A 26197-nucleotide genomic window follows, 5' to 3' on the forward strand; every position below is an offset into this window, starting at 1 on the left:
AAGTATAGAAAGTTTAAAAAAGAAACAATGATCTCTAGGAAATTGTATTTCATTTTTCCCCAGACTCTCTTGTTTTCCATTTGTTTACTTCAATTTTTGTTATGAATTGTGCTCAAAATCGTCAACTGAGATTGAGGTTGGAATTTTGGGAGATTAGCAGAAACAGTGTTAATTGGTGAAAATAAGGTGAGGCAGGATGACTTTCTCTCTTTCCGATGCTATATTAATGTTCTAATGGTAGATACATGTTAGTCTTTCATATGGTCTTTTAAATCCACATTTAAAATGGGTATCAGGCACTTCATCAAACTCAGTTCTGTGAACTCATTTATCTCTGAGAGAGTCAATGAATATATCATTAGTAATTATTTTCTCAATATCATCACTATAACTTCATATATTATTAGGCATTCATTGTGCCTCGACCCAAAGATAAGAAGTGCATAAATCCTGTAAGCAGTCTCTTGAGGCAGCAACAGTTTGTTAGCAATAATATAGGCATTAAAACTTAAGTGTATCTTTTGAATTTCATACTATTTATGCAAGAGGATTTCTGTAGAGAGCATAACCTTCAAATATTTCTTAGTATTAGAGAGTTCAGTCATTTTGGTGTGCAGATGGTAACTACACTTATTGTGGTGATTATTTTGTAATGTATAAAAAATACATTTTTGGTGTGATGGTTAAAGTATTCCTATTCAAAGTGGGTAAAACAGCCATAATGACTATAATTTGGGGAATAGAAATTATGAGATTCAACTGAATAATGGGCTTTTCTTTATTCTATGAAGATTTTTCTGTAAACTAATGACATAAAGGTATGGGGTATTAACTTCAAGATTGCAATTACACATATGAACTTTATAGTATAGAAGATTTATAAATATCTAACTTTAGGAGAAGCAAGTCATCAACTGTCTAAAATGTAACAAAAATATTGCTTTTACTGTAAGGGAGAAAAGAAAATCTGAGTTTGAAAAGCCTAGAGAATTAAACACAAGTAAACTACAACATGGCCACAAAATTGTGATTCAATAAAATGTTTCTTCATCCCCAAAGGATTTCTTTCCTCTTTGAATGAATGCCTGATGTTTATCATGTTGGAAATCCACATTAAATGGTTTTATTCTGTTCTTTATCTGATTTTTCCCATTTTCATTTATTCCTTATACCTTTTCCAGATGGCACAGATTTTTTTAAGAAAAACTAGGATGAAAACAGATAACACACTTTTTTTTAAAGAGAATAGGAAGTTCCCTTTAAAAAATACTAAGCAATGCCTATGGAAAAATTCTTGTTTTAGTTATTTCTTTCTCATATATCTGCATAAGCAGAGAGGCAAGGACTTAATATAGTGAATTACTTCTTGTACTATCATGAAGTAACAAGTGTTCTGATTGGAAAATGCCTTGTAAAACATGAAAATAAAATAAGCCTTGGTTAATTTTCCACCAGTAATCACCGTTACATGAGATTCTCCTTGCTATGAGAAATATACTTTATATAAAATACACAGTATAATCCTCTCTCCACTATTCACATTTTATAATATTATTATACAATTTACCCATTCTTCCATACATGTTGCAAATAGTTAAGTCTTCCTTATATGCCAGAAATGTGCTGTGCATGGAGAATACAAAAAAAACCAAAAAACAAAAAAAAAGTGAAACGCTAAGGAGTTCACAAAGTTTAGTTATGAAGACAGACAACAAAATTAACAAATACAGTACATTGTAAAACACACAAAGATGAAGGAGGTGTACAAAATAGGTACACTGATCTAGTTAGGTAGTAGGGAAAGCTTTCCTAAGAACCTAATATCTGATCTTAATCTTCATGTGGGTAGATATGGGAGGGATGTTTCTTTCTAATCTGACCATCCACATTCATGCATAAAGGCATAGGGATGGAAAGAATACATATATGGTATATATGCACATATATAGTAGGTTAAAGCTTCCTTTGTGATTCTATTAGTTAATAATATCAGTTATTGTTTTAATTTTTTATTGTAAATTCTCCTTTGGCAAATGAGATGGGACTCCTTAAAATTCCATTTAATATATGCATTTTCAGGTTAGGTTTAAATCTTTTTAGTCATCTCTAGATTTTTTTTCAGTAAAAGGGCTTTGAACTAGTTCTTGGTTTCAAACCGCTATGATAACCTGAGTATTAAAATTCCATGGCTTACTGATATAAACTGTACAATCTTTAGTGCCTCAAGGAAATATACATTTATTCTCAAGTATTAAAATGCATGATAAAATGTACATGTACTACAAATAACTTAATTTCCTTACTTGTTCAGTAACTGTTAGAATGTTGTTTCTCAGTATCACTGCCACTCACAACATTCTGACCAATATTCTATTGGGAGGGTTTATTATCATTTATTTGTAAGAGTCACTCAAGGAAAAATGTGATAATACTTTTCAATACATTTCTATTCATTGCTACTTCTGCTATGAGATGCTATAGCAAAATTGTTATTGGTCCTTTTCTGTCGTTCCAATGTAGCAAAACAAAGGTTAAGAAAATGTTAATTTCCACAAAATACATACAAAGCTTACTTAAAATTATGCTTTCTAGATGAACTAAAGGGAAATAAGTGGTAAGGCATTCTGTATTCAATTAAGTCGTAAGTGTGTAGATCAGATATTATAATTATTGTATAGGAATGTTTTTTGCTGTTTCCACAAGGGTGATATTAAATTGATTCCTGCATCAAAGACATTGCTGCCTGTTGGCTGAATGCAAAGAAAGGTTGGTGAAGACAGAATTCTCCTCATTAGCTACAATTCACAAAATTCACTCTGTACCATATCCCTTTAGGCTCTGGAGCTTTGTGTTCACCCAGTGCATAAACAAAGTGACCTCACAGACATACAATAAAATTCCCAAGTACTTCATTCTAACTCATTTTAATCACATTATTATCTCTCAAACTAGTTCTAAATCCCTGTTGCTTGGCACATCCATTTTATTAAAATTATATGCAGTCATCATGAATTTAATGCTCTGTTTTTTGGCAACAGTTCTCATAGGAAATTCCTTTACAGTTTACGCTACATAATTTTACATCAACTTACACCAAATAAATAAATAATACAAATTTGTATCCATCTCAACAGAATCACAGTATTCTATACTTCAAAAATGCAATTAATTATGAAGTTACTATGAATTTATTGCTAATAAACTTTCATCTCAATTTATATAACTCAGAAATTAGAAGAAAATGTTTTTATCTTATCTGTATATTTTATTTAATGTTTGTTTTGTTTATAAAAGATGGCATAATTCAAAACCTGTATTTAACTCCTTAAGAAGAGTATCCACTCTTTGAACTCTTGATAAATCCAGATAGTAGATGTAGTGGTTTAAATATACATTTTATTAATTTAGTCTTTTCTCCAGCATGGAATATTAGTTATTTTGCCTACTTTATAAATGAGAAAACTGAGACTCAAAGAAATTAATTTATTCTAAGTTGTATTTATAAGTAGCAAAGCAAGAATTTGAAACCAGGTCTATTTGATTCTAATGCAATAGCATTCGGGACTAGTTTGTGCTGATAGTTAGCTATGAAGAGTGTCAGTTTACAGGCTGAGAAAGCCCTAAGTAAATAATTTGTATTTCTATTTTTTCATCTAAGCCATCTTTTTTCTTTTTTTTTTTTAGGTTAAGGTAGAGATCTAGACTAGTTTGGTTGGCTGTAATTCAAAAGAATGCAAGCATTAATTGCTACTGTTAAATCAGAGCAAATTATAGTTTTAGTTGACATTAATCTTTACACCATTAAAATATATTTTACTCTGCTAAAGAGAAAAATTATTGTGTAAAACAGAGAAAGCCAATTAAACCTGCCAATCTATCCAATCCTAATACGGAACACAATTTTACACATTACTTTAAATATCGTTCAGGTTAGATTTAATGATGCCACATTTTAAAAGAAGAAAACTTTCATAATACTGCTCAGTTGGGCTGACCTAAGGTTGATTCTTCTACTAAATCAAAATGGATGTAAATAGCTTTGTAAGCAATGCATACTCATCACAATTCCCATATCATTAAATATTCATAGATACAAAGTCTTCTAATTTTGTTTACAAAATGACTAGAGCAGAATAAAAATAGCGTATTATACTCATAAAAATTGTTTTTTAAAATGGGAGACTAGAACATCTCTAAAATTTTGATGAGATTAGTTTAAAATAATCTCATCAAAAATCAGAAAGGCAGCACTCCACTACAGAATTTTCTAATAATGTAAAGGATGATACAGGGTATGAAACAGTTAATTACTTTAATATCTATGAGTCTCATCATACAAATGTATAACTTCTTACATGTCACTTGCAACTACTGTAACCCTCTTTCTCCCAGAGAAATAACTACCATTCTGAATTTAATGAATCATTGCCTTCATTTATTTAATCACTTTTACCACTTATGTTTGAATGCTAAACATGTTTTTATTTTTTTGCATATCATATAAATGAAATTATATATCTTCTCCAGCTCAACACTACATATATTTTCTTCTTAACATCAGGTGTTTGAGATTCATCTTTGTTGATTCACACATCTGCAATACAATATTTTCATTGCCATACAAAATTTCAGTTTACGCCTATCTCAGTACACTTATTTTTTCTACATTTGTATCTTGGTAAAGATGTATAAGATATCATCCAGAATTACGAGATAGTAGGGAAAGTTTATTGTTAAATTCTGCTAGGTAATAATGAACAATTCCTAAAGCAGTTGTACCAGTTAGCTCACAACAGCTGTTTATGATAATCCCCATTATTTTCTTTTTGAAAAACATCATTTCCAACATTTGGTTTGTCAGACTTAAATTTTCATCAATTTATAGATGTAAGTGGTATTTCTACATCATTTTTAACACACATTTCCCTAACTTCTACACATCTTTTTACATGTTTGTGGAACATTTGTGTAAAATACCTTTTCATGCCTTTTGCTGATTTTTATCTATTGTTTGATGCTTTTCTTCTTACTTTGTCAGATACACTTAGATACTCTGGAAAATTTTTCACTGCAAGCTTTCTGTATGTTAAAATATTTTCTCCTGATTCGATTTTTTTCTTTTCAATGTCTTTTCAGTATTTTTAGATAATCAGAAACTTTTCACTGTAATATATTTTATACACCAACTTTTCCATTCTGATCATACCTATGTGACCAGAATTTATAACCAGATGTCATAAATTTATTCTCCAATAATCTTTGCTAAAATATTCCAAAGTTTCCTTTTCATATTTAGGATTGTAATTCAACTAGAATTATTTTTTGTGAATGGAGAAATGTAAAGTCCAACTTTATTTTTTAATATAGATATTCAACTGCCCCAGCAAAATATATTCAATAATCTATCTTTTATCCATTGATCTGCAGTGTCTAATTTGACACAAATGAAGTTACTGTATATTTTTAAGCCTTTTCTAGGCTCTCTCTTCACTGAGACCATTTGTCTATATACCTATAGAGAAGTTCAATTATAAATTTACTAACACATTATGTTAATTTCTTATTTTATATCCATCTCATTGATGCTTATAAACATATTTTGATTTTTTCAAGATATTTTATTCCTTTTAATCAAGAGAGTCTGTCTAGTTAGAAATACTGACAGGAAAGAGAGTAATGTGATTTTTCTACTCTCTAATTTTCTATTTAAATTTAAAGAATAAATTTACCAATTAAACTTGCAATTTATTAATACCATGTAATCTTAAATTTGATTGAAAAAAATCATTGGTTATTATTTATGTTCTTAAAGCAACAAACTACTAAAATTTGTTGAGCGTATACTTATGTTCTTGTTAATATACTATTAATATGTTATATATTATACAATGTACTAGATAGTATAATTATTTCTAATCTGTGAAAAATAAAACCTTATTCTATTATAAAGAGAAAAGAATTAAAAATCAGGGATTAACGTTTTTACATTATACTACATTTGAGCAGCAAATGCAGAGGTCCAATTCAGGTGTGAATGAAGAGAAATGCAAATTACATGGACTTTCCGCTACCCAACACTGTCTCATTGTTATAGAACAGAATACAATCTAAATATCTATATATCTGTGCTGACTTTCCTATGACATTTTTTCAATTCTAGAATCGAGTGGAGGTCTTTCTAGAAGTTTGTTTCAGTTATTCATTAAAAGTATAATTGTTGATAATTACATATTCTAAAGTATTCAGCACAAATATTTTGGAAACTCTGCTATTATAAAGATGAAAAGCGTGTTACATTATATTAGCAAGGCTTAAAAATTAGTAAATGTGGATGGAAATATTTTGAAAGTTCGTAATAGTGTCAACAGTGTCAACATTAACTACTGTGCTGAAATGCTTTCATATATAGCTTAATAGATTTAAGATTTTTTAAATAGTTTTGTTATATATTTGTATGTAAATTTGGAGTCATATTAATCTAAAGGAGGCATCTGATATACTGGTTCACACCTAAGTGCCCCCCTTTTCTTGCATGTTTCTATTCATACTCCCTAGTGAATTGTTTATATTTATTTACTTTTTAAAAATTTCAAAATAATTGTGTTTTCAAAATGAGTAAGCCACATGATCCACCACTGTCTCGCTAAAGAAATTAATTCATCCCCTAACTCTGTCACATATTAAAAGAATACATCCCAAATAGCAAATGGTACTCAGTTGAACTGATCAAAGATTGTAAGTGGACAGTCTGTTTTGACATATTTTAAAATAAAACTGAACTATATAGCACTTGCTGAGAATTTGCTTTGGATAATGGAATGAGCTGAGAAGCTGCCAATGGATGTTAATGAAATATTCAAAATATATTTTTATATAGCTCCTCCTTTTTCAGTAGTTACAATTTGAAGGAAGGTTTAATTCCCTCTGCATCAAAAGCATAATAACTTATACTTATATAAGATGATAATTTTGTGCTTATAATAACTATTCAATAACTATTTCATAAGTAAAGACTAACACACTAACATTATTATGTGAATACATATTATTTTTGTTTTATATGAGTTATCTTATAAATCCTAGGTATAGTAGGCCCTCCCTGAGAAGCAATATAAGTAACTTGCCTAAGGAAATACAGGTAAGAAATGGTAGAGCTGGGTTAAAAGTCAGGTAGTATGACTTCACTGACTTATTAACCACTACATTAAATAGCCTTCTATCATTTGACTGGGAGAAAGAAAAAAATGATTTCATGTTTTCTCAGGAAAGATTTCTACCAATTTTCAAAGACATTTTATATAAGTATTCTTCTGGAAGGTCTGAAATAATAGAACAGATATTCATCCATTTGGAAAGTTTTAAGAACATTCAGACTGTAGGCAAAAACAGGCAACAGATCTCAACATCATGTTGCACTTTGTAATTACTTTCTAAGAATAACAGCCCAATGGTTGTTTTGGGATATATTTCTTTTTCTATCAACATTATGCTTTGGGGCTGCTGACAAAAAGAAAACAAACAAAATAATAATAATAATAATAATAATAATAATAATAATAATGAGAAAGAGGAGGAGAAAAGTAAAAAAGGCACTTGGGTCAGTGAGAAGAAAATTGTATTCAGAGAAAATATTTACTATAAACTAAGTTCATTTCCAGCAAAGAGAAGTGTTTGCTTGTAAATGTTGACTCAATTTATGTCCTGAGAGACAGAATTAAAACCTGTCACGCTCTGTGTATAGGAAGATGTGTAGTGTGAAAATTCTCCTAAGATAAAGCTACTATTAGAAAACCAGAGTGGCCCCAATTGCTCTGTGTCTTTGGATTACTGAAGAGGAAATGAGCTTAAGAAATATATTTTAATGTTGACCAAATATTTTGTTCATGGATAGGTTGGAAAATAGACTAAAGGAGGTTCAGGAGAACACTGTGTATTAATAGAAGTGCTGCAAGAGGCAGGTCAACAGGATTGTTTTATTATAAAAACAATATAATATTGGGAAAAAGGCAGTAAAGCAAATCTCCTAGGGTCCACTGTAGCCAATATTTTGAACAAGACCTTTATATTTTACTATAGCTCTTTCTTAAAATCCTATCAGAGTAGTTTGACAGTGTAAAGCAATCTAACATTATATGCTGATTCCTGAGCTCATTCTACTGATACTGCATTCAGGTTTCTATAACGTTTTCAACAAGCACTGGAGTTTGGACAACTCATCTCCCTGTAGGATACCATGAGCTGAAATTCAGGGTATCAGCAGAGTCTTTTATAAAAGCCTATGGCATTTGTACAGCGGAGACCTAAGCACAGAGAAGTGGGAAACTATTTTTCATTGTGACAGATTAAACCTGTCAATTAAATTGGGTTCTACTTTAATAAGTATTTTGACAAATTTAAGAAATCACTCTCTAGGACATATGTTTTTCAGCACCATTATAATGCGCTGCCTACAGCTTACAAATATAATATAAATTTATACACACAATGGATAATGTTTCAAATAAAGAATTTAAAAAACTTACTCTTTTTCCAGGAGGACCTGGTGGGCCAGCCTCACCAGATGGGCCAGGAGGACCCTAAAAAATGTGAAAAATACCTTTTAAGCAATTGGGTATTATTTTATGGCTCCCAGCACTGTTCAAAATCTGGACTGAAGCCAACCTGCTTTCTTCATTTCTTCACATCTATCTTTCCTGGAAAATCATAGCCCTATTTCAGATACCTAAACTTCCTTCGGATATCTATAATTCGAGCTGGTAAATTCGTATGGAAAACTTCTTCACAGCTGGAAAAAAGTGAATCGAATTCCTTCTATTTAAAACTGTTTTTTTTAAGTGCTAATTTATATCTGACAAGCATCCAATAGATGTACTAATTAATAGAATTATATGGTTACTAATTCTAGACATATCACATACATCTGTGAACCATAAATCTATTACCTCTAATTTCATCTTGTGCAACACTAGCATTTTTATTCCAAGGAGTACGCAGCATGCTGGGATATGACCCACAAGTCTTATCTACACAGAATAAGTCTGTATCTCCTTGACTCCAAGTATCCAGTGGGTATGGCTCTAGAGACAAAGTTATGTTAAGAGTGCAGTTTGTCTTTGACTCCTATTTAAGTTAGTGCCCTCCTTTACTTCCTCCCTAAATAACCATATGTGGTCAAAGTCCCCTACTGCATTTCCCAAATTAAAAATAAAAAAGAGTCCAAAAATGCTGAGTTCATTCTGGTTAGTAATTGAAGTAATTCATGCTAATAATAGGCTGATAACCTAGTTTTCTTCATTTAATTCTTACTTATGTTTTTAAAATGACTTTCCACTTAACACAGTTGGAGAGATAGTTCAATGTAATATAATATAACAAAATCACTAGTATGATATGAATACAGTTTTTATTATGAAGGCTTTGCTTATATTTCTTAAATCACATCAAGTAAGAAATGTTCCATGTAAGACTGACTTTAAACTGGAATTCAAATATACCTGAATATGTACACACATAGCTATGCTTTTGGAAGTGTAATTATTTCTGATTATTTATTTAAGATATCTTGAGACTATGCAAAGATTGAATAAAAATAGTGTGCTTACTTACCGGTTGTCCAGGATCTCCATCTTCACCCTTGTCACCACCAACACCATCCTGACCCTATAATGGGCAATAGAAAATGAACCCAGGTATTTCTCACTATTAATTAACTTTTATCAGAAAAAGAAGATATGATGTACCATCTTAGTCCTTAAGAAAAATTATTACCAGGTAAACAAATAAAAGTATTATTATATTCTTTCAGTTGGTTTTTTTAAGGATTATGGTATCTCTCTTCCCATAAAATGTATGAAATTGCTATGATATCAAATTTAAAATATAGTATGCTCTTAATATAAGGAAAGGGGAGGATGTAATTAGTATAGAAAGACAGTGCATCCTTTAACCATGAACAAATATGGTGCTGTTTGAGATAGAATTTGCATTTTAGAACTGATTGAGGTAAAAGCAAATATCTTATAACTTTGAAATGACAGTAATGCGGCTACTCAGATAATTGGTATGTACAACTCAACAAAGTCTGGAAAACTAACCCAATGAAGAGATAATAATAATCATGCAACACAAGTCTGATAGTCTCCAAATACATAAATTTTTATTCTGGTAGTTGTAATTACAGTTTACATCTTCCTTTTATTCCTATTTTGGGGGATCCACTGAAGTAATTAAGACTTTTCTTTAATTATTAACTGGGAACAATCCCCAGCAAAATAATTCCTTTGTTTTTCTATGATACTTACTGCGGGGCCAGGTTCCCCAGGGGGACCAGGATCTCCAGGAAAACCAACAGGACCCTAAAATAATGTTTTTAAAGGAAAGGAAATAAATGAAAAAATTTTATAAAGTCATGATATTCTGAAATTTAAGAGGTAAAAGTCATGGTAAAACCATATGGGAATATCTCTCTTCTCATGCTAGAAAATTTTTTAAAAATGAAATGCTTATGAATACATCAGATGATGAAAAGTCAGCTTCACCAGCTATGGGCCAAAGTCTATGATTTCTAGTCTTTCTATGAAAAGCTTCAAGTGGCTTTGACATAGATGCCACTTTAAAGAGGACCAAGGTCACTTACCGGGTTACCCTTAGGGCCATCGTCACCTGATGGTCCTTTAGCACCAGGAGGTCCAGCAGCACCAGGTGGACCAGCTTCTCCTTTCTCTCCTCTTTCTCCTTTGGGACCCTACACAACGTAAGAAAAAGAATGATTATCTTACAAGCTTTAAATCAGTTTCTTAACCTTAGCATATGAGATCAGACAATACTCTGCTGTGGGAGCTTGTCTCACGTGTTGCAAGATGTTTAACAGCATTCAGGTCTCTTTTAGTTGGATGCCAGCAGCTACCATTCCTCCAAGTGTGATAACCAAAAATGTCTCCAGACATTGCCAAATGTTTCCTGGGAGTGAAGTTCACTCTCAGTTTAAACCAATCTAAATTAGAATAATGTAATGCTAATACAGTTCATAAATGTTTACTCGATGTAGCAGGGTTTGCTGGTTTCTTTTGTGGACAGTCCACCAAAGATATATGCAATAAACAGCCTATAGTTCTAATGTTCTAACTTATGTTAATGTAATTTTTTTTCAGTTGCTGTGTGAATCAAAATATGCAGAGGATAGGCAAAATTATTGAACAAAAAGGCTCTGCATTTGTGATGATTCTTAACGGGTTGGAAAGTGAAAGGAACTGAATCACAGCTAGGAGTTAAGCTACATGTTTAAAATACCCTGAAAGAAATATCTGATCCATAACACACTACATTGAAAATAAGCCAGCACTTACGCCTGTGCCTGCTTCCCCAGGAGGCCCTGGGTTCCCTGCTTCTCCAGGCTCACCCTATAAAGAAGAGATCAAAAGAGTATCTTAGCACAGAAACAATGTTTCATATTTGTAAAACTTCCTTCAATGATGACCATGACACTTTAAACTAGCCCTTAACTCATTAAATTATTTAAAAGGCAGCGAACAACTTTGATAAAAAGAATAAACTTTTCCTATTACTGACCTTAATATTTTATTTCTCAAGTAGGGAAATAGAACTGGATAAGCTGGATGCTACAATTCTCATCAGTTAGTTAATACCCAGAGCATTAACCCAAGTTACCACCAAACCACACAAACAGACATTTGCATGTTTCCTAAAAACTGTGTATTTGTGTTGCATCAATATTCATATTATAATTAAGTTTATGGATTAAACAATTTTAAATGTTTTTTACTAAAATATGAATTTACTTTACTATAATAATCAAACAATTTCATAGTGTTTTGATAATCCTATAAAATTTAGTTAGTAGAGGTGTAAAGCGGTCTAAAGTAGAGCTATAAATAAATACAAAAACAATATTTATAAGATATACATAGATACTTAGATACTAATTAAAACTGCTCCATTTGAGGATATATATTGGTAGTATTTATGATCTCCATGTATAGATGTGGATGGCTATTTTATGGCTAAGTGCAATAATAAACCTCCTAGCCTAGTAGGCTTCCCTTATGAAAGTCTGTTACTAACTCTTCGCACTTAGAAATGCATACAAACATAATATTCGGTTCAAGTAATCATCCAAGTGAAGTAATACAATACATTCATGTACCACGTTTCTATACAAAATCAGTAGTACTAGAAACTCTGAAGTGAAAATTGTTCTAAGTTTTTAAAAAGTGTGAGGCCTGAATTTTCTTTAATTTTTAACTCAGCTATTTCCAATATTCCTGGCACAGACCCACTGCTCATAAATTGGTTTGAAATGTATTATATTAAATATAAACATAATTCCAGGGGAGAGACTATTTTGTGTACATAATTTCTTATTCTTTGAGAATATGCACATATTTTAACTTCTTGAATTAGCTGCATAATGAGGGAAGATATCAAGTACTTTCTAAGAATTCATTAGTATTATTATGTGTAAATTATTTTCTCTCTCAAGTAGGTAGCAAATATTTCCAATTATCTTGAATAAACTTTACAAGTAAAATACTGCATTTACATTATTTTCAAAGCAATGAATCATTCATCTATCCCAGTATGATGGAAAAATATGCAAGTGATATTTTTATGAGTCATTATTCACATCTTTGGAAAAAACTTAAGCAGTTTGCCATTCAAATCAACTGTAAAATGTCCATATTAAATTCTTTATATATGGAATATATATAGTATACTGCACAACCTCAGTTAGATGTGAAATTTAAAATAGCCAAACTCACACAAGCAGAGAGTAGAATGGTGGTCACCAGGGGTTGGAGAGTGGGGGCCATGGGGAGATGTTGGTTAAAGTGTACAAAATTTCAGATACTCAAGATGAATAAGTTCTGGAGATCTAATATATAGCAATATGACTATAATTAACAATATTGTATTGTGTGCTTGAAATTTGCTAACAGGGTAGATCTTAAGTTTTCTCATCACACAACCAAAAAATGGTAACTCTGTGAGGTGATGAATATGTTAATTAGCTTGGGTGTGGGCATTATTTCACAATGTGACATGTATCGAAATATCAATTATATGCCTTAAAAATACACAATTTTTATTTGTCAATTATACCTCAATAAAGCTAGGGAAAAAGGAAATACAGGACATCTATTGTCTATGTACAAAATGTCTTCATATGTACCACATTAACTCAGTGATATCATAAGAGAACTAGAAGGGAAATAACTGCATATTTTGTGTTTTTTATTAATCTGTGTATTTTGTTGTTCCCCTTTAATCCCTGTCCACTATAAAGTTAAACTAAATTCTGAAATGATTCCATTTGTTTATGGTTTTTTTTATGAGGGAAATAATAGGTGGTGAAGAGACAGGATTAAATAATTGTCAAAAAACAGTACAGATGAACTTATTTGCAAAGCAGTAATAGAGACACAGACATGGAGAACAAATGTATGGACACCAAGGGGGGAAAGGTGGGGGGTGGGATAAATTGGGAGATAGGGATTGACATATATACACTACTATGTATAAAACAAATAACTAATGAGAACCTACTGTATAGCACAAGGGGGAAAAAAGAGCAGGTGCAATCTATTTGTAGGACATATATTAAATTAATCTTAAAAATGCATTCCAATATACAGTAGGTGCAGACAAATACTGTTTGATTCCACTTATACGAGGTACCTAGAATAGTCAAATTCATAGAATCAGAAAGTACATTGGTAGATTCCAAGGGTCAGGGGGTAAGGGGAGTAGGGAGGGGGAATGGGGAGTTAGTGTTTAAAGGGGACAGAGTTTCAGTTTAGGAAGGTGAAAAATTCGGGAGATGGATGATGGTGAGAGCTGCACAACAATGTGAACGTACTTAGTGCCACTGAACTGTATAGTTAAATATGGTTAAAATAGTATGTTTCATATTATGTGACTTTTACCACAATAAAAAACATTAAAAAAATTTAAAGACAAACTTTTACTACAAAGTCTCTTCATTTTAAGAGCAATGCATTAATATTAATTTCTCTAATATATATATGAAACTTACCTTTTTTGAGTATTAGAGATAAGTGTGCACAATATAAATAGCAATTACTTAAGATGAAATTAATATTAAATCTATAAAGGTGCCATTTTAAATCTTTGGAAAAGGGATGGGGCAAAATCACAAGGAAAGAAATAAAACACTGTAACAAGACTACATTATACAAATTAAGTATCTCTAGTATCAATGAGGCTATACCATGTTTATTCTAAGTAATAATAATTGATTTAAATACAATAATATAAATTCTATGAAGAGTATTGGCATATAAAGGAGGTGCTAGTTTATACATTTATTATTACTTATCATGTAACTATTTTATCCCATTCTATAGTGCACTTGTTAAGATTAAACCCCCCTTTAGAAGAGATAGCAAATTACTCTGTATGCCTAAAGTCATAACAGATGTATTCATTCTTAAGGTAATATCCTGATCTGTCTCCTTGTTTTAAAGAAAACACTAAAGTACAAAATCTATCAATAGCAAATATATAGTATATGGAAAACAAGTTAAACTTATTTAAGCAAAGTGCAGCATGACCAAAGTATCTTTGTTTCTCTTTTCTTTTTTTCATTGAATTCGTGACTGGGAATAAATTTTCCAAAATAGAAATGGGGAAGAATTCAAACAAATCAGAGTTGATGTCAAAAATCTATAATCTACATCAAAGTATATTACCCTAGATTGTGAAGAAAAAAATAAAATTAGGGTTTCATTTCTACCCTGCTGTCACATAGAAACTTTTTTAAACAGAGAAAAAATAAAACTCAGGTTTTTTAGTATAACAAATTTAGATTCAGGTATGTTTTAATTGTAAGAAGTCGAATGCCATCATGATTGACTGAATCATTCTGTGAAGATTCAAAGTTGGCCAAGTATATTACCAGATAGGCTTTAAACAAATGGAAACAGTATGGAAAAGAAGTTCCCCAAAACTCCAAACATCTGGCATCCATGTTTATCTTCAAGGGTAGCACAGAGGATAAAACCATAAAAGAAGCAACGAAAGCACTTAAAACTTTTCCCACTGCACACAAAAGCTTTAGGAAACAAGTAAAATAGGCTGAAAAGCCTATGAAATGGTTTTAGAATTTGCTATATCGGCAAAAAACTAAAATTAGAGGCTAGTTCTCACAACTATGTGGTCAGTATTAGAGCCGAAAGAGGATGATGCAAAGGGAAGAAAGAGGAAAGTTGTGGGCCATCTTCATCAGTCTACTGCTATGATACCATTAGGCATCAGTCCTCTCTTCTGCTATTCTTTCTATGACAACTGAATTCAACAAAAAAGTTCTTTCAATTACACTCTCAACTTTCTGCATTTTTCAACACAAAACTTTAAATTTAAGAATATAAACCAAGAGTTGGTCAATCAAAAAAACTAGACCGTTTATGCAGTAAGAATTAGATAACTTTCAAATATTTCTAATTTAGTAATTAAGAAACTATATAATAATCATATAAAATTAATTATAATCAAAATACTAGAATGTGGGTGTTGAGAAGAAATAAACACCAAAATATTAGGTTCTCAACATACTACATTTCTTTTTCTGAGTGCCAAATACTTTGATTGAGATAAATGAAAGAAAAAAAAAGATAAATGAATGAGTATAAGATAAGATATGTCAAAATTTTTGAGACTAAACAACAGAATCATTTTTATGATTAGGATAAGTCTATACTTTTGATATTTATTAACAAAACTGAAGTAAACTCAGGAAATTTCTAAGTTTTTTTCATTGCATAATATTTTATCGTATCAAATTTAATTTTCATCCCTCAAAACTGGTAAATTATTTTTTAAATAAAGCAAATAACAATGTTAATTTTCTTGAAAGTTATTTTAAGAAATGAGAATGAATGCATAAATAACAAATCAGAGGATCATTCTGACATTTTCATGAAAAGGAAGAGCAGATATTTTAAATAAAATCATGTTCATGAAAAAAAACTATTCTGAGCCCAGATATTATGGCACATGCCAACTATTTTGAAAAGTGCCAAAGACAGGTCATAGTATTAGTAATGAAAATATAACTCCAAATATGATGAACTGAATGATTAATTCTTTTGTAATATGAAGGATTCTTTTTTTGCTTTTAAGTCAATTACATCTTTTTTTGCTTTTAAGTCTGTTACCCATCTCTTCCATTTTCAATAATGAATGGTTACTAGAGACACAGTCTAGTCAAACTTACATGGGTTAGAGTGGATCCTGATTTAGTCCCTTTCTAATAACAAAACCTTAATGAAATTACTGAAATTCTCTACAATTCAGCTCACTCAGCCTAAAAATGTGGGTAATAATAATCATGCCATCATCATGGAGTGGCTGTGTTGATTAAAGGAAATAATCCACCGCTCAGCACAATACCTGTCAATCAAAAATGTGATATCTCTAAATCACTTTTTCTTTAATTATTTAACTATTAGAGCAGATGAGCTGTAGTTCATATAACTGTGTGTAAAATACTTAGAAAGACAGAACTATTAAAAGCACTTATACTACTAGCTAATATTGTCAAATTCCTCAGTTCTCGCTGTTTCAAACTGTCTATCACTGCATTCCTTACCTTTTCTCCAACACCACCAACTGAACCAATGGATCCCGGGGGTCCTTGTGGTCCCTGTAGTGTAGGAAAAGGAATACAGTTATCCTTGCTCTTAAAATAAAATATAAAATCATAAATATATGTCCAGTTGTTCTCAAAGGGAGAGAAATATTATGCAAGAATATTCCAAGTCATTTGAAAGATGAGACAAGATGATGAACTTTATTGAGTTGTCAAATTTACCAGATATCAAATAATTTAATTATACTAAATTGATTTTCAAATTCATCAGAATTTTGAAGATAAGGTAGGAGACTTTCCAACTCTAGTCATGTCAGTTGATACTTGGAACATAATTTCAATCTCTCTGCCTATTGAAGAGATCAGATTTAGAGGATGATTTTGTAGATTTTTTTAGTGGATCAAGATATGACTCTGGGGCTTCCCTGGTGGCACAGTGGTTGAGAATCTGTCTGCCAGTGTAGGGGACACGGGTTCGAGTCCTGGTCTAGGAAGATCCCACATGCCACAGAGCAACTGGGCCCGTGAGCCACAACTACTGAGCCTGCGCATCTGGAGCCTGTGCTCCGCAGCAAGAGAGGCCACGACAGTTGGAGGCCCGCGCACCGCGATGAAGAGTGGCCCCCGCTTGCCGCAACTAGAGAAAGCCCTCGCACAGAAACGAAGACCCAACACAGCCATAAATAAATAAATTTATAAAAAAAATATGACTCTGGTTAAGAATTATGTAATCCATGCAAAAAACAATATAAACCATCTCTTAACCTTTAAATTATGTAGGGGGAATTAAAACCTAAAAGCATTTTTAGTACATCTGTGCCTAATCTATTTTACCCAGTTCTGGTCTGCCAAAATTAAAAGCAGGAATAACAGAAGAGCAATAAAGACAAGAATAAATGACTTGTTCTTTGTGAAAAGGGAAAGTCAAATGGAAACAGAACATCAAAGCCTATAAATTTGTTAATGGAAACAGTAAGATAAATACGGCATTACATTCCTGTAATATTGGAATAGTTAGTCAACAATTACGCTTGGGGGAGGAAAGCTTTATACAGTTGAGAAGAAACATTTTTTACATGGTAAGAGGTGCACATATTATCATGCACATATTACTCTGACATATTTTATAGAAGGAAAATATAAAACTTTTAGATAGTAGATGCATAAATAAAAGCTGTTTGGAGTACAGACCTAGGCTAGTACAATCAAGCCAATTACAACCATCTCCTCAAGCAATTGTAAAAGATAAAGGTTAAATTGGAAACAATTCAGAAACATTGTACAGTTATTATGTGCAAGACAGTATGTTGAACTGAACAATGCAGTTCTTAGAGCTAGTATTTCTCATTCACCAATAAATATTAATATATATTGACTGTAAATTTTGTACCTATATTATATTTGTGAGGACTAGCTCCCTACAAAGACTTTCTTTTCCTGTAAAATAAAATGGAGTGAGTAAATGATCCTTGAGCTCTTGTTCACTTAAACATTTAACAGGAGTGTAATTGTCTCCATTATATCGTGACACTACCTGCTATTAAATAATATCTATATAACTTCAAAATAATTAACATATTTCACAGTCTTACATCAGCTCCATTGGGACCTTGAGGACCTCTGGGGCCTGGAGGACCAGGTGGACCCTGTAAGAGATGAATATTAAGGTCTATGAAGTCTAAACTCAAATGAATTTCTGATATTTCATTTTGTGATTAAGAAAACTAAAAGAAGTTTCAGCCTGCAAAATCATAGTCAGTGAAGCATATCAGGGTTATAAGTCATTTGTGATGGATACAGCATCATGTTAGCAAATGATTATTTACACATAGCTATGGGGAAATTAGAACTGCAGGAAAAACAATTTAATTAAAAATTAGAAAAGTCTATTGTTACTATCTGGTACAATGAAGTCCTACAGCTAGAAATATTTTAGGCTAGAATACACTAGAATGCTAGAGTATAAAAGGAACATAAACTCTGAAGAGGAAATGGTGCTTGAGTAGATTTAGAATTCATTAATTCTATATTTTTATTTGTATATTTTTGTTTTGTTTTTTATGTCAGCTCTCCTGTTACATATGCTAGAATTGGAATAAGATTAACTATTTAGTTGTCTTCCTCAAACAAAACGTCTCTCTCTTGGTTGTGCTTTAAGCACTTTTTAAAAAATACTGGTGGCCAGAACCCCTTACTTCAAGAATGTATTAATGATTCAGGGAACCATAGCAAGCATATTTAGAGAGGAGTTTGCTATGTAAGTGATGCTGTTTGAGGTATTAATTAGTTATTTGAATCAGCAATATTTATGTTCTCAGTTTTTAAGTTTATTGTAATAAGAATAATTTCTTATTTGTAGAAAATGAAATCTAACATGCAAATATAAAAATATGTATTCTGAAGGAAGCAAAAATTGGGGGCAATGTTTATTGAAGGCAAAGAGCAATTAGGAAATGTATTCATTACATTTCATAGATTTCAATGACCTTGGCTAATTGTTTCCTTAACCAAGGTAGTGCTTAATCAGCAAATATATGTATTTCAAGTTTTTAGTTGAATTATTAGACTTAAACTTAGAGGAGAAAGCCAGAATCAATAAATGCAAATTTTTATGTTATAGCATTCTGATTAAGACAGAATTCCTTATTAAATTAAGAATTTGTTTCAAAGTACAATTAATTTTTAATACTGTGTTAACATTTGCTAATTATCTAAATCCTGGGTAACTATTATCTATTATTTACCTGTTTCACATCAAAGTCCAGAGCTAAAGACTAAGAAATAACTGAAGCGTGGCAGTTTATATACACTTCAACAATAAATACACATCAAAAGAAAAAATATATAACAATACATCAATCAAAGAATACCATATATGTATAAAACATTACTCCAAAGTGAGAAAGAGAAAAGAGAGAGAATTAGTCAAGACTGTGGGGGAAGACTTCAATAGCAGCAGATGCAAGTTTGGGTGAGAATCAGGGAGGCATCAATCTGAAAAATCATAGCCTTTAGGGCTACTATTGTTTATACTAATAAACCTTAAGAAAGATGTTAGTAATGTGGAAATTCGCAGCATACATCAATTCTAAAACATAAAAACTTACCATGGGACCAACATCCCCATTTTCACCTTTTTCACCAGGTGGGCCTGGCAGACCCTAAGAAAATATAGAAGAAAACAATAAAAGTCATTCATGTATTTAAAAAATATATATTTGGCTAATTTCTAATATAGAATTAAAAATTAAGTATAAGTTAAATAAGAACATGGAAATTGAGTCAAACGATCATTTGTCAAAATACTTATAATGCAAATATTGACTATATATGATGGAATCATATCTACATTCACTAATAAAATTTATGCTTTGCCTAATATACTGTTTGATTTCAGTTACAAGAACTAAGCACATTATTTGGTCTGGGAATTTATGAATACTAAATCATTTTCTCCATCTTTTATGAGTAGTATATGGAACTACCATTGTAAAAATTTTTTGGAAAAATCTCGTCCCAAATTATTTTAGAACACCTTATCCAGGGGAGGATTTTATAACTAGGTATAGTCAAAACTCTTTCAAAAATAAATATTCCATCCAATATACATCCAGGGTTACAAATATCTTCTGAATTTTTAATCTGTTAATTCCACTTCTGAATCTTAAAAACTCATAGGCCATGAGATCTGATATATTAGACTTCCTTTATTCTCTAAATCCATTTCCTTTACATTCATTTGCAGTGTAAGTGCTTTAGGAGAGGTTTTGTGCTACTGAATAAACTCAGAGCAGCTGCACACAAATTTCACTTGGCCCCGTCTTTATTTTACTTCCTCTTGGCTCTTCCTAACTAGTTCCCTCATGCAGAGCTGTTTATATTTCCTCTTTCATATCACAATGATACTTTGTACATATTTGAATGTACACTTAAAAACACAATTATACCAGCTGTTTACATACTTATCCTCACTGGGCAGTGCTCTTTCAGGTGTCAGTTTTTTATCTCTTACAATAAGCAGAGGGCCAGGGAAAAACTGAGATTTTAATAAAATGTTGAATTTATGATGAATGAATGAATTCTAAGAAAATAAATCAGCAGGAAATGCTACATGCAATAAGATGTTTCTTGTAACACTAGCTATGATAGTTAAAATTCTCAATTATTCCAGATGTTTAATCATAAGAAAACATAGTTAAATAAATTTGGTTATATAAACTAATGGAATATTATAAGACTATAATTATGATACTAATATTCTAAATATGAATAATGTTTATGATAAGTATTAAATACAAATATAAATGAATGTATACTATAAATTTAACTGTGAAATATGTATTAAAATAGGTATGATGACTACTGGACAGAAATAGTAAAAGTGGTAACAGGTTTTAATATGGTAGAATTATGGATTGTTTTAATTTTAAAAATGTTTTTGGGGTTACCATTACGTATATAAATCATACATTTTATATATATTTAAATGTTTTTACAATAGTATTCCAGATATAATCTATTTAAGAAATAAAAAATACACACTACATAAGCTCTACATTTCTACTGATATTTTAGTAAAGTTATTGACTTGGTCCTACACACAGTGGTTACAAAGTATTTGACTAAAACCCACAGTAATAAATATATTTTACTTATTACCTAGTAAACATGCACATGTAAAATAGCTGAAACATGGATTTCAAAAGTAATACTTAACTTGAATGGATAGATGATGATCTTTGATATTTTTAATCTATTTTACCTTATCCTGTTATATTTCATTTTTTAATGCTGGTAATAACCCACTAAATTGTTTTTGTGACCTACTAATTCCATATGACTCTCAGTTTGGAGAGAGGGTACTTTACCGAGTATACTTGTAAACTTTTAAAAATATTCCATATATTCATTTTTATGAGGAAATCTTAATTACTGATTTATAATGAATAACATACACCAGAATGTCATTTATTTTTTCTCATATATCAGTCAAATATCTAGGAAAATAGCCTATCATATGTACTTCCCAAACAGTTATCATCATCTGATTCTAGCTTCTAGAATTACTAGAGAAGTTCCTAGTAAGTTTCCTGGGAGGAAAGAGCCAGGTAGTGTTTCTGATTTTAGCCTGCATAAAAATTATTTGAAAGAGATCCCTAAAATTTTAGATTCCAGGATCCACAACCTAAGAGATTCTAATTCATTGATGGAGCACATTAACTCAAATTCTTAACAGACAAGTAGATTTTTAACACAGATGAAATAAACATTTCAGTTTAAGTCCATTTCCCTAAGTAGTAAGCATTACAGCTTAAACATAATTAAGTTCTTATAAACACTGTATAAATTAACAATCACATTCCTTATCTTCTGTACAGGTTTCCACCACTTTTAGTACAGAGTGAATCTGATTTGGGATCCCCAAATTGAATGATATATAAATATTCGCTCATAGTTGTCTTTTATTTCTATAACAAGCCCAGTCTGCATTTCCATCTTTTATTTGAGCATATGATTATTCCTAATATTAGTTCAATAGAAACCTTCCAATAGAAAAATATTTATTTTTTTATGAAGTTTGATTATAGTTTGAGTTAAGACAGAATGTTCTTATTATTAAAATTAATAGAAACATAATGAGTCAAATTCTCTTGTTGCAGGAACTAAACGTGCAAAATTGCACTCCAGTTTTAATCAGTTTTCACATGTCCTACCTCTTTCCTAGGGAGTAATTTATGCATGGAGAGACTCTGTGTTAAGGTCTGTCAATTTAAAATCATTTACTACATAAGTGATGAAATAAAAAAATGAATTCAGGCCAAGAACTCTCATTCTCTATGTGTCCTTCATATGCAGAGAAATAGTAAACATAGAAATGAAAAATCAAGTCATTTAAACAGAATATTAGATTATTATTATTTCTGTCTATTATAATTGCTAATATCTATTCTGCCATGAAGACTCAATTAAAGGATGCAGATGTGATTGTGAACATGTTAATTACATTAGCATCTTTTCAGAATCCTGATTTAAAGAGGTAGCTGTGGGAAAAATATAATCAATTTTTCAGGGAACTGATTCTTGAGTCATCCTCATCAAAGAGGACATTTCTTACTCTGCGGAAATGAAGACCTTTTAAATATAATATCTTGTAAATATAAGCTACAAGGCATCTTTTTAAATCATGATAACTAAATTTCTAAATTACAACCTTATAGAATTCAGAATAATCAGTTAACTGAAAAGCAGAAAATGAGTGGTAATATATCCACTGGCAATCTAATTTTTAATGCCTTGTTGTTTTCAAATATGTGTACTTCTCATACTTACTGATATATACTACTCAGGATTGCTTATTATCATTGTCTAACAAGTATAAAAGGGCTAAACACAAATATGAAATGAAGTTTTTACATTTTCCAAGTTGAAAAATAATTATTTTGGCATTAAAAAAAGTAGAAAATTATAACATCATGTTCACTGGTAGACATCCATTGAGTGTTATAATTGTTATGATAATATAATTATACTTTTACAATATAATTTGTATAATTACATATATAATAAGCTAGTTAATATTAAAAACCAATATTCTATGACTTTACTTATGAAAATAGAGATTAAAATTAAATTTATACAAATTCAATTTTTACTTACTTTTCCACAACTTCACAAAATTTTGAGTACAATGAACTAGATGATTTAATTTAATCATTTCTAAAATTGCTAATGTGGCATAACTCATATTCACATGGCACCCAAATAGCATTTAAAAGAAAAGTTTATAATCTTTTAGAGGATCACTAGGTAGGTATTGAATAAGCAAGTGGGAGAAGAAAGTCAGATGTTTCCAAAGTTTGTAGTAAGCAGTTAACATCACATGAAAGAGTGGAAAAACTACTCAGGACAGATGTCTACTATGCAATGTTTTGCCTAAGAACCCAGTTGTAAGCCGTATTTGAATGCAAATTTTTTAGCCTACAATTTAATATTTCCTCCCCTGAAAGTGTTTCATAAAATACAAATTATAATTCTAAATTTAAGAAGTTATTTTAAATGACCAATTTACTGTTAATTTGTTATTTTACCTATTATTGTTTAACATTTCTTGTTGGCAGTTTCTGTTAATAGTTGCGATTGACCATTTGCTATTTATCAAAAGGCTTTTAGTTTTTGCTAGCCATCTGGAGTACTAATTTTCTTGCTGTGAGATGTGTGAAGGAACGCTTCTAACATCTTGCTTCTAACTGTCACACTTAAAGAAGGTTGTCATTCATTTTCCAAATACAATGAGGATGAAGAAAAGGGGTGTTATACCTATGGTGGGGCTAAATAAACTCCAGAACCAGAAACCAGGGCTGATGCAGCTTCAGAAAAATTAATAATAATTGATTAAAAGCAGTTAAAGTTCAGATACACATTTAAGTAAAACAGTCATTATACTTAAACTTTGTACCCTAGTTCCCAGATAGAAGGAAGGAAAGCTGTTTTGTTTTACAACTTCCAGAAAACTTGGTGTGAAAAGTAAGTGTGAATGACAAGGGTGTGCAACTCAGAGAACATCTTACCTGAAGACCTATGGGACCTGGAGGTCCTGGGAAACCTCTGGCACCTTCATCACCTTTTTGTCCAAACATCCCCTGCTGACCTCTGGGACCTGGCTCACCATCACCTCCCTAGAAAAGACCAATAAAAATGATCACAAACTGGAAGAATCATGATTCTGCTGCAAGTCATCAAAAAAAAATATAGTCCTTTCTAATTGAATCAAAGACAGTCTATTTATAAGTCACCAAGTAAAAAGTAAGTTACAGTTCCATTATCCACTGCAAATATACCATTGTTTGTTTTGCTCACATTATTTGATTTTGGAATATGACTGATTTTGATTTTCTCATGTATATCAAGTGAAGTAAAAGCTATTTAAAAGGGGAAAATAATGTTCAGAATTGTCTACGAAGTAAGTACTTCTCAACTGGTTATTATCTATCTTCAAATGAAGTCACAGTGTTTTTTGTTTATAAAGATCAGCTTGGTTAGCTACATTAGATAATTTAAACTTGATTTAATGTTAAGCATACGAGCTTATTACCACATGAAATCGACAGTTCATAAATCTGATCAGAGAACGGTAAGGATTTAGATTTGCTGAACAAAGAGGAAGGAATACTTACAGCAATTCCAGGGGCACCAACTGGACCTTGAAGACCTGGGGGACCAGGAGGACCCTGCGGTGAGATAAAAATCTGTAATTTTGAAACTGAAGCCAGAGGAGCCTGAGTTATGTAGTGCAGAACATTTGGTTGATCAAAAGCTATTAAGCATCTCTACATTTCTTGGGGGGAAAAAAAAAAGGTTTTTGCATTCAGTGCAGTCAACCATTATTTATTTTACTCCTTGAGACTCAGACTTGCCTACTTGCAATCAATTTTAAATTGGCAGTTATTGAAAGCATTCTCAACTATAATGTTGTGGATATTTAAAAATGGATTTCTATGCTAATATAAATCATGTTGAAGTTTCACACTGGAAAATTTTCAAAATACCAGATTTCTTTAATGAGATAAGTATGTGTCAGAAAGAGCACATGAAAAAAGCATCCATATGCTATCTTCTAAATGAAAAGTAGGATGTGGGGAATTCTATGTGACAGAAAGTAGTGATATATGAAACATCAGAATTTTCTTTATATGGAAACACATGCAAACTCAGTATTATATTAAGTATACTGGAACTCCTTATTTTGAGCAGTAGATTTCAATAGCTTTATGAGTCTTACATACATAAATATTACTTCTTAACTGTCCTCTTTTTCAACATAAATAACTGACCAGGCACTATAAAAGATCCAGACACTAAAGAGTCATTGGGTTGGATTTCTTTTTTTCTTAAAACTGCCACACAGTGGGAAGAGTGCTTAAAGCATAGGTTCTGGAGTTGTGGTTCAGGGACCTCGGGGGTACCTGAGGCCCTGTCAGGTTGCCACTAGGTCAAAAATCCTTTTCATAACAACTTCAAGATATTATATGTCTTTAAACCATATGGTATTTGAAATAACGATGCAAAAACAATGGAGGGTAAAATTGCTGATGATTTAGTCTCATTCTGTGGCTTTTAGGGTTGGAATTATTGCATTTCTTAACACATAATTTGAAAAGAGGTTTTATTAAAATTGACTGAATCTCAAACTGAATAGTTCCCACAGACGTAATATAGTAGTAATATTATAATCTTCCGAGAGGTAAGGGAATAGTAATATGAAAAAATATCCATGGTTAACACCAAAAGGAGTTAAATGAATAATACCCCCTCAATAAGAAGTAGGAAACTTACATTTTCTCCTTTGTCACCCTTGCTGCCTTTTTGTCCTGGTTCACCGATTTCACCCTGTATTTGAAAGATCTGAGTTAAAGTTTGTCTGTAATATGCCATACCTGCCATTGCATTGTCATCACTATCATTGTATGATTAAATTTTACTTTAACGTAATTATGTGCTAACATTTAATGTCACAGTTTAAACTGGAAAAGCCTGCTTCTCACTTTCTAGTATTGACTAATATTGATTTCT

The 26197-nt window shown here is 31.3% G+C and overlaps 1 protein-coding gene across 1 annotated transcript in view; it reads right to left on the reverse strand.

Moving 5' to 3' along the window:
* Positions 1-26197, reverse strand: part of COL11A1 (collagen type XI alpha 1 chain) — a 199301-nt gene that overhangs the window by 22742 nt on the left and 150362 nt on the right. Inside the window, exons 44-54 of the mRNA XM_059061934.2 lie at positions 25961-26014; positions 24802-24855; positions 24196-24303; positions 19735-19788; positions 18220-18273; positions 16628-16681; positions 11346-11399; positions 10637-10744; positions 10302-10355; positions 9607-9660; positions 8523-8576 (exon numbers count right to left, since the gene is read on the reverse strand). Of these exons, the coding sequence (XP_058917917.1) occupies positions 8523-8576; positions 9607-9660; positions 10302-10355; positions 10637-10744; positions 11346-11399; positions 16628-16681; positions 18220-18273; positions 19735-19788; positions 24196-24303; positions 24802-24855; positions 25961-26014 (702 nt within the window). The remainder of the gene's footprint in view (positions 1-8522; positions 8577-9606; positions 9661-10301; positions 10356-10636; positions 10745-11345; positions 11400-16627; positions 16682-18219; positions 18274-19734; positions 19789-24195; positions 24304-24801; positions 24856-25960; positions 26015-26197) is intronic.

This window comes from Kogia breviceps, chromosome 1 (genome assembly GCF_026419965.1).
Source record: "Kogia breviceps isolate mKogBre1 chromosome 1, mKogBre1 haplotype 1, whole genome shotgun sequence".
In the NCBI taxonomy this organism is placed as follows: domain Eukaryota; kingdom Metazoa; phylum Chordata; class Mammalia; order Artiodactyla; family Physeteridae; genus Kogia; species Kogia breviceps.